Here is a 16,876-nt window from a genome sequence, read left to right as displayed (position 1 = left end):
GTGTGAGGAACTCAGTGGGTGGTGGAACTCTTTTCATAATGGCTTGACCTCATCCACACCGAATAATGAAGCGATATTGTAGTCAAAACTACAATGTTTATAATATACTGCATATACTCCTGTTTGGGTGTCATGTTTCGTAAGTAATTTAACCATTAGGAAATCACCCAGAATTTTTTTAAATCACTGAAAATAAGCCTAAACAATTTATAAATCCAACAAGATTTATTTTACAACGTATTGTATACATATGATTTTAATTAATTTTAATATTTTAATACAGATATCTCAACTATGAAATAAGTAAATATATTTATTTACTATATTTAACTATACACCACCATTCAAAAGTCTCTGAAAGATGTACGTTTTCTGAAATAAGACTCTTTTAGGCTGCATTTATTTCATAAAAATTATTTACAAACAGTAATATTGTAAAATATTATTACAATCTGAAATAACAGTTTTATGTATTTTAATATATTTTAAAATAACTTATATTTTTAATTATACAGTATTTATAATTTGTTGATTTAAAAATTTAGTAATTTATTCCTGTGATGGCAAAGATGAATTTTTAGTAATCATTACTCCAGTCTTCAGTGTCACATGATCCTTCAGAAATCATTCTAATATGCTAAATTTGATGCTCAGGAAACATCTTATTCAATTCTTATTATTATGAATGTGGAAAATTAGATTCCTAAAAAAATCTTAAAGATATGATGTTAAAAAGAACAGCATTTATTTGAATTACAAACTTTTGAATAGTAGTGTACCAGTATAAATAGATAAAGCACCCAAATTAATTTGATAATTCAGAGACATTATTATTTCATTATTGTGGCAGATGAAAGCATTGCTTGACTTTTACTAAAACGTTGAGACGCAATTGATTTTTCAGAAGGAAAATCATTACAGAATTTATGTACAGCTCCGCGGACACAATCAATTAGGTAGAGTTTATGTTTTAATTGAAACGCAAAATATTTATAAATACATTTGTATTTTTTCAATAGCAAAATCGAACCCAATGCACAGCAAATCTCTCAACAGCCATAATCCATGACCAATTCTGCAGACCATCCAGGCCCCTCATTTTGCTGAATCTGTCACTGAGGTCTTAAACAGTTTTTTTCTTTCCAAGAGGGTTTTGGCTTGATTGGGCCATTCTCACAGTCACGGTCCAGTGCCACAGAGCAAACATCAGAAAGCAGAGGACATGCTAAACCAATTACAGAAGTAGAGAAACTCTGAGCCAAACAAATATGCTCTACAGAGTCCATAGATTAACACTATGAGCTAACAAGGTTTACCACAGATAATGTGGAAATATTCATGACACAGCCATTGGCGATGACTCCATAGCTACTCAGTCTTTCATTATTATTCCATCCTTGTGTGTGTAACTCATTGCTAAGCTTATATTTATACTGTTAATCTTGGCTTGCCTTATATCTATATTAGAATTGGTTAACCTGGCCGCATGCCTCCTGCTAGGCTAAATGCAATTCACTTTGTAATGGTGCATTAAGGGGTCCGGTCTGGTCAGCAGGGGTTGTAGTGTAGGTGATAATTGGGTGGCTCTGTCCCGAGCTGCTGTCTTAAGGAGCAGCGGACTGTGAGCAGAGGGAGGTAATCCCACTTTAAGACCACAATAACCATCTGTGAGCACCATCTGGCCCGGCCTCATGCCTACCACAGGGAGAGCTGGTCAGCTATAGACAGGAAGAAAGAGAAGGGGGTGGGACTCATTGTATGGGGACGTTGGATACATTTCAGCAATTCATTCCGTCCTTTATTACTCGAGGGCTGAGCTCAATCCATTATTTCTAAAAAAAAACTGGAATAGTGGAGTATGTGGAAACTTCAACTTGTAGGTCAAGGCCCTGTTGTTGAAAAAAAAGCTGTTCTACAAGCACTAAGAACGCCGTCGATGTCGCCAAACAAAGCTCTTTATGAGGTTATCCAATCACCTGTGCCGGTTCAAATGAATGTGGCTTTATCCTCAGGCAACGACTGTGCATCTTTCTCCTTGATAAAGGATCTTTACAGGTAACAAGAGATTCCCTCTTGACTTCTGAGGTGCGACGAGGCATGTCTTGGTGGCGAATGGAATTCCAGATTCCTTAGAAATCAGCTGAGGCATCACACACATGGGTTTCATCAATAGCAGGACACACATATGGCCCTGATCAATAACCGAGTATAATGCAATGGTCACGCACAACAAAAACACTCAGATGCTAATGCATCCGGTGACATGGCCCGGTCCTTTTTTAGTGGAAGCATCAGAGCGCACCCTATGCAAATATCTGGCCGAGAGGAACTGGGCACTTAACACCACTTACGAGCACAATCTCTAAAAATCCTCCACTTTAACACAACAGCTTGCCCACTTAGTCTAATGAGGGCTGGGTGAAAGCAAGAGCTCCAAGCTTTTCCTGGAAGGAGCTTTCGGGGCAGGAGCCGACTAATGTAATCTGGAGACTGGAAACAAAGTGAGAAAGCTGCATTTAAAATGTAAATATGAATTAATGAAGTGACAAAAGTAATTTGAGATTTATTAAATCCATTTAAAGGCATAGTTAACCCCAAAAAATGAACCTTTATTCCCTGCCAAGTCCTTCTAAAAAAAATATCCCATGGAAGATGCATCATGTAAGGTTTGATGTCAATGCTGAATGAATAAGTCACTGTCATACAGTTTATAATAAAAGTATAATAAAAGTGAAATCGCAATATGGTTCAGTGTGATTATTAAATAAATGTACTGCATGTTTTAAAGTCAAATTAAATAATTATGTTTATAATATAATATAATATAATATAACATAATATAATATATAAATCATTACATACTTTTCATATCACTGTTTTAAAATAGTAATATTTCTTGTTTTGTTTAATACTTTATTATCTTTAATAATAATAATAATAATTTCTAACTATATTATATATATTATATAATTATATATATTTTTATAATTTAATATTATTATTATCGTTATTATTTTTCTCACTTTATTTGTACATTTTCAAGTATTACAAAATTTTCAATATTTCAAAAATACTTGTGACTATATATAAAGAAAGGGGATCAGAATAAAAATAAGAAACTATCAAAATAAAAGATACATTCAATTATACCCAAATAGTAAAGTACAAATTATTTTAATAATAATAATTATTATTATTATTATAGTCACATATAAATCACAGAATTTGACTAAATTGTGCAGTCCTACAAACAAGCACAAAACCAGGAGCTCCTCTTTTTAAAATCACATTTTAAATCGCAATTTGATTTTATAAAATTAATTTAGTATTGGCTATTTTATAGGGCCTTTTTTGTCCTTTTTTTTTTTTTTAGCTTGAAAGCATGTTTTAAAGGAAAAGGGCAGTGTGAACATTCTGCTAAACATCTCCCTTTATGTCCATAGAAGAAAGAAAGTCATACAAGTTTGTAAGGGTGATTAAATAATGAAAGAATATTCATTTTTTTAAGTGAAATATCCCTTTAAATCTAATTTTTAGATGGTACAGTACTAATTATGTATCCATCACTGTGCATTCGTGCAAACTGTGGTGTCTCAACTACTTTCACACAGTACATCCACCCTAAAACATACAGATGCGCTTATTCCCAAATGCACACCCTTTAAAACGGCTTGCTCATAGAAAAACACACCCACGCCAACCCTGTCCCTGGAGACCAATCTACTCTGTCCCCACCCTCCACAAACCAGGCGTGCCAAACTCTCACGAGAGGAGAGCTGACCACACCTCTAACCCCATGATTACTGCCTTTAACTTTCCCCTGCCTGTCCCTCTGGGTGCCCCAAAAGCAGCTACTAAAAGAGCTGCATATAAGTTTGTGAGGAAGACAACATGAGTACATGTGTGTTTGGTTGGACTGTTGAAACACACCCAAAGTCCCAGTACAAACACATTCATCACACTGTGGGCTCTATGCAACTGGTGCCTGTCAGTATGCAAATGCTGACACTTCCTGTGTGATAACCGAAGATGGGTTCCAATCCAGCCTGCCCTTAGACTAAACATAGCCTTTTTCCGACTCATTGTGCTTGCTTTGATTTCATGCATGCTTAGCTGATTCGAAAAACCCATGAAATCAAAATGTGTGTTTTGTGGCTTTTAATCCATGTGCATTCGTTTTGAGGTCATCTATATGCTAATATACACTATCATTCAAAAGTTTGGGGTAAGATTTGTAATGGAAAAACAGTAATATTGTGAAATATTATTAAGATGAAATGTATTCCTGTCACATGATTATTTTTGATCAATTTAATGCATCTTTGCAGAAAAAAAAATATGAATTTCCTTAAAAAAATCTTGCTGCCCTCAAAACGTTTGTATAGTAGTGTACTATGAAAGATTCACAAAACTGAGTTTTTTTCTTCCATGAAAACAGATCAAAATCACTGATTACTCATGTTGAACTACACAGATTTTTGTCCAATCAAATTCTCCCTAAAATGAGAATGTCCCTCCCTCTAAAACTGCTTGTAACTAACTAGAAAACAGGGTCATGGCAAAATAAGGATGAGCCATTTAATACACCTCACCCAAACATCTGGTTTCAATCAAGAAATCACATTTTGGCTGGTTAACAAGGCATCTGCTTTCAAATGTCATCAAAAAAACATGTATTTTCAATAAATAAAAGAGTTTTACAAGCAAGCAAGACTACAAAATGGATTGCTGTTAACAGTAGGTCAGTGATAGGATTATACAATTATTGATGTGGAAACAAAAAAGCAATATATTGCCTTCTAAAGCCACTTTTTAATGTATATTCAATGCTTTCATCTGCCACACTGATATCTTTAAATGATCATCATTCAGGGGCTCAGCAAATACTGACATCTGCCATTAATTGAATTAATGAATGAGGATTTAATTCAGTCAGATTTTTAACTGATTAACAGCCTTAGTTTAAAGAGTCAAGACCCACCTGTGAACATAATGTAGCTGATGCACAGAGTCAATAGCCAAGACCATTTCGGCCAGATAGAACCTGGCCATGTCTTCAGGCAAACGATCTTCAAATTTACTGAGCAGAGTCAACAGATCTCCCCCTACATAGTAGTCCATCACCAGGTACTGAGAGGAGAGAAAAACAGGAAGTGAATAAGAACAGAATAAACAAAAATAATGGGAAACAAAGATATCAATCACAGGCATTTTACATATTTTAAATTACCTTTACCCTTGGATTAACCCATCCCATCTCAATTATCCATGACATTCTTTCATCTAAAACCTCTTTATCGTTCTTTTCCTCCAGTTTCATTCCCTCACACTCCCACTCGTGAAGCTGAACTCAAAATGATAATTCATATTAGAGCCCCTCTTCTCCAGTCACGCTATATACAACACGGCACAGATAAATATATAGTCTGCTATAAAACCATGTCCCTTGAAACTCTGTAAGCAGTGATTAATGATCATTACATTATCTCCCCTCTGGACCTTATCAAGTGAATGTGAACCAGACCCAATGTGAGCTTGAGAGTTCTCACGCACCAAGTTGTTCTCATCCTGGAAAGCATAGTGTAATGTCGTGATCCACTGACTGTCCCCGTTCACCAGCACGTCCCGTTCCTCCCGAAAACATGCCGTCTGAGAAAAAAAAAGGGTAAAATGTCAGCGAAAACCACTTTTTTGGAGTCAGCCATCAAATATGTGCCCCACATATTTAGAATGACTCCAACCAAGGGGTCTGTTTCCACAGTGAGGAATGGTTTCTGAATCATATAGAGCAAAGACTGTTTGTTTTTAAGTGGTTTCTCATGTAATGGGCGAAGACAGAGGGAGTAACACTCTCCTAGGAAGCTAAAGAATGACATGCCACGGATATAGGAGAAACGGCTGCATCAGCTGAATGGTAAAGCCTGATGCTAACTGGATCAAGATTTGCACGTTATATAAAAATCAGTCTTGAGAAAACTATTACTGCTATTTGCAGCTAAAGCAGTTCGGTTTGGACCAAATCTGCTCAATGAAAGGAAGAGATGTGTAAAACCATCAGCTCACCTCAGCCCTTTTGAGCATTTCCCATTTGTTGAGAATCTTCATGGCAAATACTTTGTCTGCATTTTTCACCTTTACTACTGCAACCTGTAAATAAGACAAGACCATAAGTCGAGAAGTGATCTTAAACATAATATGGCCTGGAAACAGTGTTTTTATTGGCATTCACACAAAAGTGTTACTCAGTTTGCTTGTTAAAAGTGCTGCCATTAGCATTCAGTGAAGAAAAGTACAGCAGATTATGAACAGAATTACATAACAGCCAATTTGTTCATCTCTACTGGTGTTTTAGGGTCTAAAGAAACAAGTTAAACATGATTTTTGTGTCTACAAAGCATTTAAAATCCTATTGAAGAACTGATTTTTTAAACTTCAAAGAAATGTATTCATGTGGTACCCCTCAATAACTTGGTGTCTGTAAACAAACATGCAACATCTGTGGTTGGTCTCTTTACACTACCGTTTAAAAGTTTGTGGTTGGAAAGATTTTTAAATGAAAGAAGTCTCTTACACTCAAAACAGTACCTTTGTGAAATATTACTACAATTTTAAATAACATTTCTATTTTAATACATTTTAAAAAGTAATTTATTCCTGTGTGATGCAAAGTTGAATTTTCAACAGACATTGCTCCAGTTTTCAGTATCACATTATCCTTAGTATTTTGTGGAAGCTGTGTTAGATTTTTTTTTTAACATTACACATGTCAGTCACAATTATTTGTAACAGTATGCTGAAAATTCAATCTCTGTGAGACTACAAACTGTAAAGTTCAAATACAAATAAAAACACATGTCTGTGAATGTCATGAGATCACAATTCTAGGAAAGTAACCTTCTTATGATCTTATCTAGCATCTGCCTTGAAGAGGAAATATTAAACATTAAGCCCAGTTAGGCGTGTGATGTCTTCACTCTATTAAACGATGATCAGAGAACGTAACAATGTTCTGGCAATGTTCAGTGACTTGATCGGGAAAGAGCACACTGTTCTTGGCTCTGACTTGGATGATAGAAGAGTCTCCTTCAAAGTTCTTTGCTCTTCGCTTTCTGCCATCAAGTATGTGATGACATCTTCAGAAGCTAACATTATGTATGTTTATAGTAATGCTTAGTACTTAGTTTTTATTTATGTAAACATTTTTATATATAAAAAAATCCCATTACAGTAAGTAGCATTTAAATGTGTTTAAAAGTGTTGAAAAGAATGGCCTTAGAACATACTGAGAGTTTTTTTCAAATTTGAAATTCAGTAGCAGCTACTGGCTCAGAAGTCTCCACAGGAAATGATGTCATCTGCCCTTCTTCTGCTCGCCCAAGCTTATCCTGATCCATCAGGAGATGAAAGTGTGTGACCGATCCTCAATCTGTTCCTTTGCACGTTTTCTCACAGCTGCATGGCTTCCTTTCTGGTGTTATTTTGGAAACAGGCTCACATCAAGCAGAACAGACTTTCTGCTAGCTTTCCATGAGCTGTTGATTCCAGCTGGACTGAAGTGAGCAGACGATAGGCCGGAAACCCTGTCGAGTGGTGTGTCAGACGAAAACGTTCCCATTGAGGAGGTTGCAGATGAATCATAGCTCACCAGACGTTGACAAGTGGAGAAAAACCGAAGGACTGACACATATTGCCCTTTAAAATCTACTTTAATCTCAAGGATCTTTGATGTATTTCCATCCACCCAATCTAATAAATGTGTTGCCATTTTTATAACTCAAACCTATCCGTCGTTAAAAAAAAGTTTAAACTGCCTTTTTGCAGACACAGCTGTTAATGTATTTCACCACTTGGAAAATTGAAGGTACTTGATTTCAGAGGAATTTGTTTAAAGCAAATCTGTATGTTAAAGGATTTGATTTGGACTTAATTTACTCACTATTCTGTTGTTCCCAAACCCATATGAATTTCTTTTTTTCCATTGAAAATAAAAGGAGAAACTTTGAGGTATATGCTGGTCACTATTCGAACGTGGATTAAAGCTTTCAAGCTTCAAAAAAAAAAAAAAAAATCCATAAAATGATCATAAAAATAGTCTGTACAAATTGTACGCAATACTTCAAGTCAGAGCTGCCAGGATATTCCTCAAATATTAACTTTTTGTATTCCACGGAAGAAAGGGAGTTGCACTGGTTACAAAACGGGGAGTAAATAATGACAGAACTTTTATTTTTGGTTGAACTATAACTTCAACACAACTTGGACAAGTCCAAGTGCCACAGAGCTGTTTTCTCCGTCACTGTGAAATAAAACCTGAATAAAAATTCCATAAACCATTTGCTGGGGTTTTAAAGCATGGCTGCTATCCAATGTTCCCACTTCATGGGCCATTCTGAACAGCCAGGCCTCACTAAGTAACCTAATAGTGCTGGTTTCCTGGCCTACCTGTGCACCACACATTCCCCAGTGACTACATCACACATCTGTCATTACAAAAGAACATCAACTGCCTCGGGCTCTCAAAAGTACTGCATGAAGAATGTCCTTACTCTGCAACATACCTGTGCTTATGGTAAAGCAGTCTGTTAACTCGTTAAATAATACAAAGGGGCTGTTATGGGAGCTAAAAAAACAATAGAATGTTCCAAATGGAGAGAAAACAATAAATACCTCTCCAAACGCTCCCCGTCCAATCACCTTCAGGATCTCGAAATCTTCCTTGTGCAAGCGCATCTGTTTCACCTTGGATGTGAAAGGTTTGGCTGCAGAAAAAATAAAAAAGAAAGAAAGAAAAGAAAGGGGACAAAATCAGTATAATGGAGCTGAAAAAAATATTTAAAAAAATAATAATACAAATACAGAAATTTATTGAAAAATATGCTACCATTCAAAGGTTTGGGGTCAGAAAGATAAAAAAATATATAAAATAAATAAATACACTTCTATTCAGCAAAGATGCATTTTGATCAAAATAAATCAAATAATTTTTATAATATAAAGAATTGAACCGATTTCAACAATGATAAAAAAAAAATTTAAAAAAATGTTTCTTGAGCACCAAATCAGCATATTAGCATGATTTCTGAATGATCATGTGACACTGAAGACTTGAGTAATGGCTGCTGAAAATTTAGCTTAGCCAACACAGAAATAAATTATATTTTACATTTTATAAAAATAGAAAATGTTATTTTAAATTGTAATAATATTTATTCTACTTCTACTACAGCAATGTTGTGCGTGTTATTCCCAGGGTGGGAACAGAGGAGGAGATGATCTCAACCTCAGTGCGATAAGGATAAAAGTCTGCCGTGTTTATCCTCAACAAGAGTACAAACACGCCACCCACACCTGCCATCATCAGAGTCTATGCAGCTTTACACTTAGCAACTCAGAACGAGGTGAGCATGACCTTCCTAAAACATCTTTTTACAAATGGCTGTCGTACACATTACTGAGGTGTTCTGTTGCAAAATCTTTCCATGGGAGCACAGTGCCACTGCTGCAGACTCACAGTTTAGTCCAAAAACTCTCATCCAATCAGCATCAAGCACACAGGGTGGGGCGGCTCTGTTGCTATAGCAATATTGGATTGTGCAGAGGAGAGAAATTAAAAAAAAGTCACATAGGTGTCAGACTATAGAACTGTTGTATATTTTAAAAACTATTTTTTATAAATGTTTTACCAACTAAAATGTGTTTCAGCTAACTTCCATTAACAAAATCAGTTTGATTTTTTATATAATGCAATGACGTGTGCATTTTTAAGTGGTTTAAGTGTCTAAATTACTTCTATAATTACTTCTATAAAACCTCCTTATTTTTACTATCTAATAATAAACTAAGAATAAATCAAATGTTTCTCACACAATATTCTGATTCTATAAGGGGTCATTATCTGTTGAAGTTCCAGCATCTGTCTTTCAGAAGAAGTAAGTGGGTAGATCAGCAAGGTACAATTGGTGGCTCCAAGGCATTTTGGTCCCAGCAGGCCTTCATTATTCAGCCAGGTCATTACGTCTCATCAGAACTGCTCCACATTACTACTGTAATTACACTTAAGCACTGACCCACTGCTAATCTAACAGTCGTCACAGTCACATATCACAGACCAGCTACTCTATCACACACCCTGCTGACAGCTAAAAACATGCTAATAATACCAGCAATTAGTGTTGTCACGATACCAAAATTTCAGTATTCGGTACCGATACCAGTGAAAATCCACGGTTCTTGGTACCAATTTCGGTACCACATGCTAATTAAAAAACACACTATTTTCGAACAAAAATAAAATGTACAAAAATCAATGCCATTCTTTATACTTATTTAAATTGTGTTTCAAGTTTTTCCGCAAGTAATAAAAGTATGAAAAACAGTAAACAAGTTTCACCCAAATTTAATTTGTCTTTTAATTAGTGAAATTTAAACACATTTTATTTTTTTAGTAAATAAAGGGCATTTACTATTAAAATTAAAATATGGAAGAAATATTGTGTGTTTATTTCTTAAAAAATAAAAAAAAACAATTTCAACAGTAGTAATAGTATCACATACATTCAACTAAATAATAGTAATATATTTCTGGCATAATGTCTTTAAGATAAACTTTTATTTTGACGGGGTTCCCATGAATACCTTTAAATTTCTGTTGTGTAGCTATATGATATGAAGCTGGTTTTACTCAAATGAAACGGTAAAATGCACGTGAAGTGACTCTCAGAGCAGTTCTGTAGATATTGTTTATGTATTTATGTCCTCATTGAGACGGCAGATGCTGAAATCACTGCGAGCGTCACGCGCGCTTCAGTGTGTGTAACGTTAGTAAAAAAAAAAAACGTGCGTCTCTGCCATTCATTCATTCACACACACAGAGACTCGCAGAACATGCGGGATTCATATCTGAATCGACTTTTGCGGCTTAATATTTACAGATACTAGTCCATGTTGCGCTTTGATTTAAGTGTAATGACCTACTTTTGATTCATTCATCCAAACTTTGACAAATTCCGTGACATTCCGTGCTAAACTGTAAATTCCATTGTTATAACTATATTCCGAGATTCCGTCCGCGTTTTCTGCATCGCGGAAATCGTTGGGCCGTACGGGTCAAGAACCGGGTTGACCGGGTACTCGGTACCACCGGTACTTAAAAAAACCTGGTACCGTGACGTTTTCATTTTTTTTGTACCGACTTAGTACCGAAGTACCGGGTCTTTTGACAACACTACCAGCAATGTGTAAACACTATTGAATAAGGGATAGGTAGTATGACCAAAGCATTATATCATGCTAGGAGTAATTTTTTATGATGATGATATCACAATTGCGTGTGTATATATTATTTAATAATAAGAAAAACATTCTACATTTTCAGCTAAACCAAGCAAATATAAATAAATAAATTATACAGTATATTTATATTATTATACTATTATATATTATATGTTTATGCTTATATTTTTGCTGGAAATATTTAACATATATGTATGTGTGTGTGTGTGTGTGTGTGTGTGTGTGTGTGTCAACCTGAAATGTTTGACATTGCACGAGGGAAAAAATTTATTAAAAATAGTAAATGATGTTTATCTGAATCTAAAAATGTAAAACGTTTCCCGTAAGGGGTAGGTTTAGGTGAAGGGTTGGTGTAGGGCAATAGAATATACGGTCTGTACAGTAGAAAAACCATTACGCCTATGGAGAGTCCCCACAAGGATAACCAGACATGTGTGCGTGTGTGTGTGCGTGTATATACAGGAAAATTCAATTAAACTAAATTAGTAAATATAAACTGTCACAAGATCTTTTTATTTGAATCTTTGAATTTTATTTAAATGAAAATGTATAAATAAAATACTTAAAATAAATAAAAATAATTATAAAAGTTATACTTGTAAAGGCATATGTAATTGGATTCCTTTTTTTTTTTTTTTCGGAACTTGATAGATACAAACCTGAAGATAATGGTAAGTCTGGCATCAGTTCAAAATCAGCCTCACATTATGGAGACATAAAAAAAACCGATAATTTAGATGCTAAATTCTAACTGGATGGATCAAATTTGTACCGCTCAGCCTTACCACTGAGACAGAGTAAAAATAACCTCAGACATCCCTGGATAGAATCAGCCATGCTTGACCTCTAAGAAACTTTCAACAGTTTTGACACGAGTAAGCAGCGGCCACATGTTAAAATAAGTGTGCCACTGCAGTGGGAGTCATGTGTTATGTCATACTCACCATTGACTGAATACAATCAGGCATAACGCTCATAACCAACAACCACCAGAGTCCTAAAAGACTCCTCTGTTCCACAGACAGCATGGACTGCAAAACAACCACTGAATAAAACACTCCACAAGAATGAATCGCCAATAACCACATCATAATGGGACCTACAAGGCTCTTTAGAGAGTAAAAACAAATAAACGTAGACTGAGCGAGGGGCCCATCCAAGGAGAAATCCATGCAATACCTGTGCACTATCATGAAGCCAGCTCCGCCCTATGTATCCAAGGATCAGTGGGCTAACAATATTAGCTTTAGTGATGCTTCTCTTGTTTAATTTTGGCAGCAGAACAATAGCTATACAGTATCACTCACCTGAAAACCTAATAAAACAACAAGGGCATGCCAAACATAGCAACGGTTGCCATGACAAATGAGAGTGAGGTAATCTGCAGTGCTGTAAATGTAAACTTCTCCACCACAATGTTCACTGTATGGCTGTTTATGACCCTTTCAAAAAACAGTTGGTATTAGAGAGGGTGTACAAACCATTGTTATTTTAGTATCATTTATTTGTTTTATGAATAATATTTTATTTTTAATTCTATTTTTATTAAAGTTTTAGTAATTAAGTTGTTTTGTCTTTTTTATTACTATTTTTAATGTCTATATAGTTTTTATAAATTTATTTATAAAAATGTATTTATTTATTTATACATTTTATAAAAATTATATATAAAAATGTATATATAAATTTTTATATATTTATATATAAATAAATATTATTATTTAGTTAGTGTTTATTTTATTTAAGTAGTGAAAGTTTTAGTTTCAGTTTTAGTTAATGATATTAACCCTGGTACAAAGGGACAACATTTATGCAAAGTACAAATACTGAGGTTTTAAAAGAAAGTGTCAGACTAAACTCATTGGCATTGTGGGACTGGAAAAACACGTCCCGTCTTTGTGTCTCCTACCAGACTGGTTAAGGGTGTGCGTGACATAGTGCTCGTGAGAATCTGCGCGTGCTTGTGTAAATTCACCCTGCCCGCTGTATTTGGGGACAGGCGTGTGTGCAAAGGAGGATGCAAAGAGGAATACTAGGCCTTGAGTGTGTGTTCCCACATCCACTCGTCTGGCAAGGGTACATCTGGAAGCCATAAGAGAGATTATTTACGGCCACGGTGAGGTAACAACGCAAAAATGCCGCTTCCAGAAGAACACGTCCCAGCTCCTGGAGCTAAAAGACCTGAGGATGGCCTTCCTCTACCGTAACCAGAGAGGCTAATAAGGCATTGAGAGCATTAACACAACAGCAGTTATGACAATCGGCAATGTGCTCAGACCTCTGCAACTTTAAGCAGCAGAGGCTATGCTAATGCAAACAGTGAAACTTTGTGATGAAATTCCACTTTACGATATACAGTCATGGCCAAAAATATCAGCACCCTTGGTAAATATGATCAAAGAAGGCTGTGAAAATTAATCTGTATTGTTAATCCTTTTGATCTTTTATTAAAAAAATTCACAAAAATCTAACCTTTCACTGGATAATAAGAATTTAAAATGCGGGGAAATATCATTATGAAATAAATGTTTTTCTCTAATACACGTTGGACACAATTATTGGTACCCCTAGAAATTCTTATGAGTAAAATATCTCTGAAGTACATTCCCATTCATATTCACAATTTTGAGCACTCCAGGGTGATTATGAACATGAAATTATCCAGCCATGGCTTCCTGTTTCACAGAAATATTAATAGGAGGGAAAACAAAGCCCAAATTCCCTTAATCATCCATCACAATGAGAAAAAGCAAAGAATATATTTCTGATATAGATAACTGAGCTTCACAAATTAGTGAAGTGGCTTTAAGAAAAGAGCTAGAGCAGTGAAAAATCCCATTTCCACCATCAGGGCAGTAATTAAGAATTTCCAATCAACAGAAAATGTTACAAAACTGCCTGGAAGAGGACGTGTGTCTATATCATCCTAATACACGGTGAGAAGGAGAGTTTGAGTGGCTAAAGACTCTCCAAGGACCACAGCTGGAGAACTGCAGAAAATAGTTGAGTCTTGGGGTCAGAAAACCTTTAAAAAAAAAAAATTGTCAAACAGCACCTACATCACCACATGTTGTTTGGGAGGGTTTCAAGAAAAATTCTCCTAGCTCATCCAAAAACAAACTTCAGCATATTCAGTTATCAGACACGACTGGAACTTCAAATGGGATTGGCTTCTATGGTCAGATGAAACTAAAAAATGAGCTTTTAGCAGCAAACACTCAAGACACAGGGATAAAAATTACCCCATGTGTACAATGAAATATACTGCTGTATTTTTGATGTTGTGGGCCTATTTTCTGCTGGAGGTCCTGGACATCTTGTTTAGACACATGGCATCATGGATTCTATCAAATACCAACAGATTAAAAAAAAATCAATAAGTGACTGACTCTGTTCTGTGGATCTTCCAACCGTACAATAATCCAAACACAAACCTCAAAAACAACACAAAAATGGGTCACTGGGCACAAAACCAAGCTTCTGCTATGGCCATTCCAGTCCTCTGACCTGAACCCTATAGAAAATGAGTGAACTGAAGAGAAGAAGCACCCACATGGAGCTGTGAATCTAAAGGGTCTGGAGTGATTCTGGATGATTCTGTTCTCTAACCTCATCAGGCATTATAGGAGAAAATGTAGAGCTGTTAAACTGGAAAATGGAGGTTTCAAAAAGTATTGAATAAAAGGGTGCCGTTAATTGTAGACAATGTGTATTAGAAAAAAACATTTATTTCATAATGATATTTCCCTGCATTTTAAATTCTTATTATCCAATGAAAGGTTAGATTTTTGTGAATTTTTTAAATAAAAGATCAAAAGGATTAACAATGCAGATTAATTTTCACAGCCTTTTGTTCATATTTACCAAGGGTGCCGATATTTTTGGCCATGACTGTAGGTGTCGTGAATAATATTTCAATGTTTACATTCAACATCAACACAGCATACACTTTTGTAGCCCTCTAAAACACACACATATACAGACAAAAAAAGTTTCAACGAAGTCAAATAAAATTTTCCATACCTTTTATTAGGGATGTACAATATTATCGGACCAATATCGGAATCGCTGATAATGGCTTTAAATGTGCATATTTAAAAAATTTATGCTGATATGCTTTGCCGATATGAAAACATTAAAGGGGTCATATGATGCGATTTCAAGTTTTCCTTTCTCTTTGGAGTGTTACAAGCTGTTTGTGCATAGATAAGATCCCTGAAGTAGCAAAGAGTAAAATCTCAAAACCAAAGAGATATTCTTTATAAAAGTTAAGACTCAACCACGCCCCCCTAAACGGCTCATTCAAACACGCCCCCACATGTCTACGTCACGGTGTGGGGAGATTTGCAAAACACCGCCCAAATGTATACGCAATGAAAGAAGGCAGGACTTTTATTCTCGCTGTAGTATTGTTGTTGCCGCCGCCATGTCCCGGAAACGCTGTGTTTTGTTGTGAAAGCGAAACTACTTTATTTGGGCTTCCAAAAGAGGACACAACTAGAAATCAGTGGTAAAGTTGTATTTACAACACTGTTCCAGAACAGTTCAACCCAAATATTCGAGTGTGTGCATCGTATTTTACGGAGGACTATTTCCTGAACCTGGGAGTAAGTTAGCCTGCCAGCTATGCTCAAAGACTGTTTCTATAAAGTGGGGCAATTCCAACTTTGCAAGGACAGTCTGGCGCCTCTGACTCACAGCCTGTAAGTATGTTTTCATATTTAAAGAATTTGCCACTGACTATTCAATCGTGAGTTTTGAGCAGTGTAGAGTAGTGCTTGTTGTGTGTCATTTCTCCAATCACAAATGCAGACATGGTAATGTTTACACGGTAATGTTTTCACTGTTTTGGATCCCTGCATTTAAACTGCGAATGCACATACAGAATGACGCGTTCGGTGTATGATAGAGTAAGCAGTAGCACATGCAGCGGCAGCAGCAGCAGCAGCCTTCTAATGCCCGTTCGGTAACGAGTTTTAATTCCGTAGGGGGGCGCTGTTGGCCTACTTCTAATAAAATGCAAGCAAAATACACAAATAATATTTAGACTGTTTTTCTGATTGTATAAAGCAGTAATTGATGCCATAAAATCATGAGTTTGTTTTGATTGAAAGGTCAGAAGCTGTAGCTTACATGAACAAAAAAATTAAAATTAAATAAAATCACAAACATGACACTTAAATTAAATAATTTTATAAATACTGACTTATTCATTAATGTGTAATATGTTATATTTTAAACAAATTATGAGCTTTAAAAGATTTTCAGAATTTTTCAACTCTTTTGCTTTAGATCATTTACAAATATTAAATCATAAAATAAAATGTTAAGGTTACCACTACATCTTTCTGGAAAGAAAATGCAATGGTTAGTATATAGTTTATTAATAGTTATTTTCAAATCTTCAATGTACTGTCATTATAAAATAAATGTATTATTGTTTGTTTAATTCTAACAAATAAGTTCTTGTTAAAAACTAACCAAAATTACCAAAAAATAATTATATATCGGTATCGGCAATCGACCAAAATGAGTTGAAAATTATCGGCATATCGGATATCTGCAAAAATCCAATATCGTGCAT

The 16,876-nt window shown here is 35.4% G+C and overlaps 1 protein-coding gene across 5 annotated transcripts in view; it reads right to left on the bottom strand.

Moving 5' to 3' along the window:
* Positions 1-16,876, bottom strand: part of cdc42bpab (CDC42 binding protein kinase alpha (DMPK-like) b) — a 60,659-nt gene that overhangs the window by 25,675 nt on the left and 18,108 nt on the right. For all 5 annotated transcript variants that reach the window (XM_058755165.1, XM_058755164.1, XM_058755163.1 and 2 more), the window contains exons 2-5: positions 8,668-8,759; positions 6,064-6,147; positions 5,554-5,649; positions 4,982-5,130 (exon numbers count right to left, since the gene is read on the bottom strand). In XM_058755165.1, coding sequence (XP_058611148.1) covers positions 4,982-5,130; positions 5,554-5,649; positions 6,064-6,147; positions 8,668-8,759 — 421 coding nt within the window. The remainder of the gene's footprint in view (positions 1-4,981; positions 5,131-5,553; positions 5,650-6,063; positions 6,148-8,667; positions 8,760-16,876) is intronic.

The sequence above is a fragment of the Onychostoma macrolepis genome, chromosome 20, assembly GCF_012432095.1.
Source record: "Onychostoma macrolepis isolate SWU-2019 chromosome 20, ASM1243209v1, whole genome shotgun sequence".
In the NCBI taxonomy this organism is placed as follows: domain Eukaryota; kingdom Metazoa; phylum Chordata; class Actinopteri; order Cypriniformes; family Cyprinidae; genus Onychostoma; species Onychostoma macrolepis.
The sequence above is the reverse complement of the archived record's forward strand: the minus strand, read 5'-3'. Positions and strand labels throughout refer to the sequence as shown.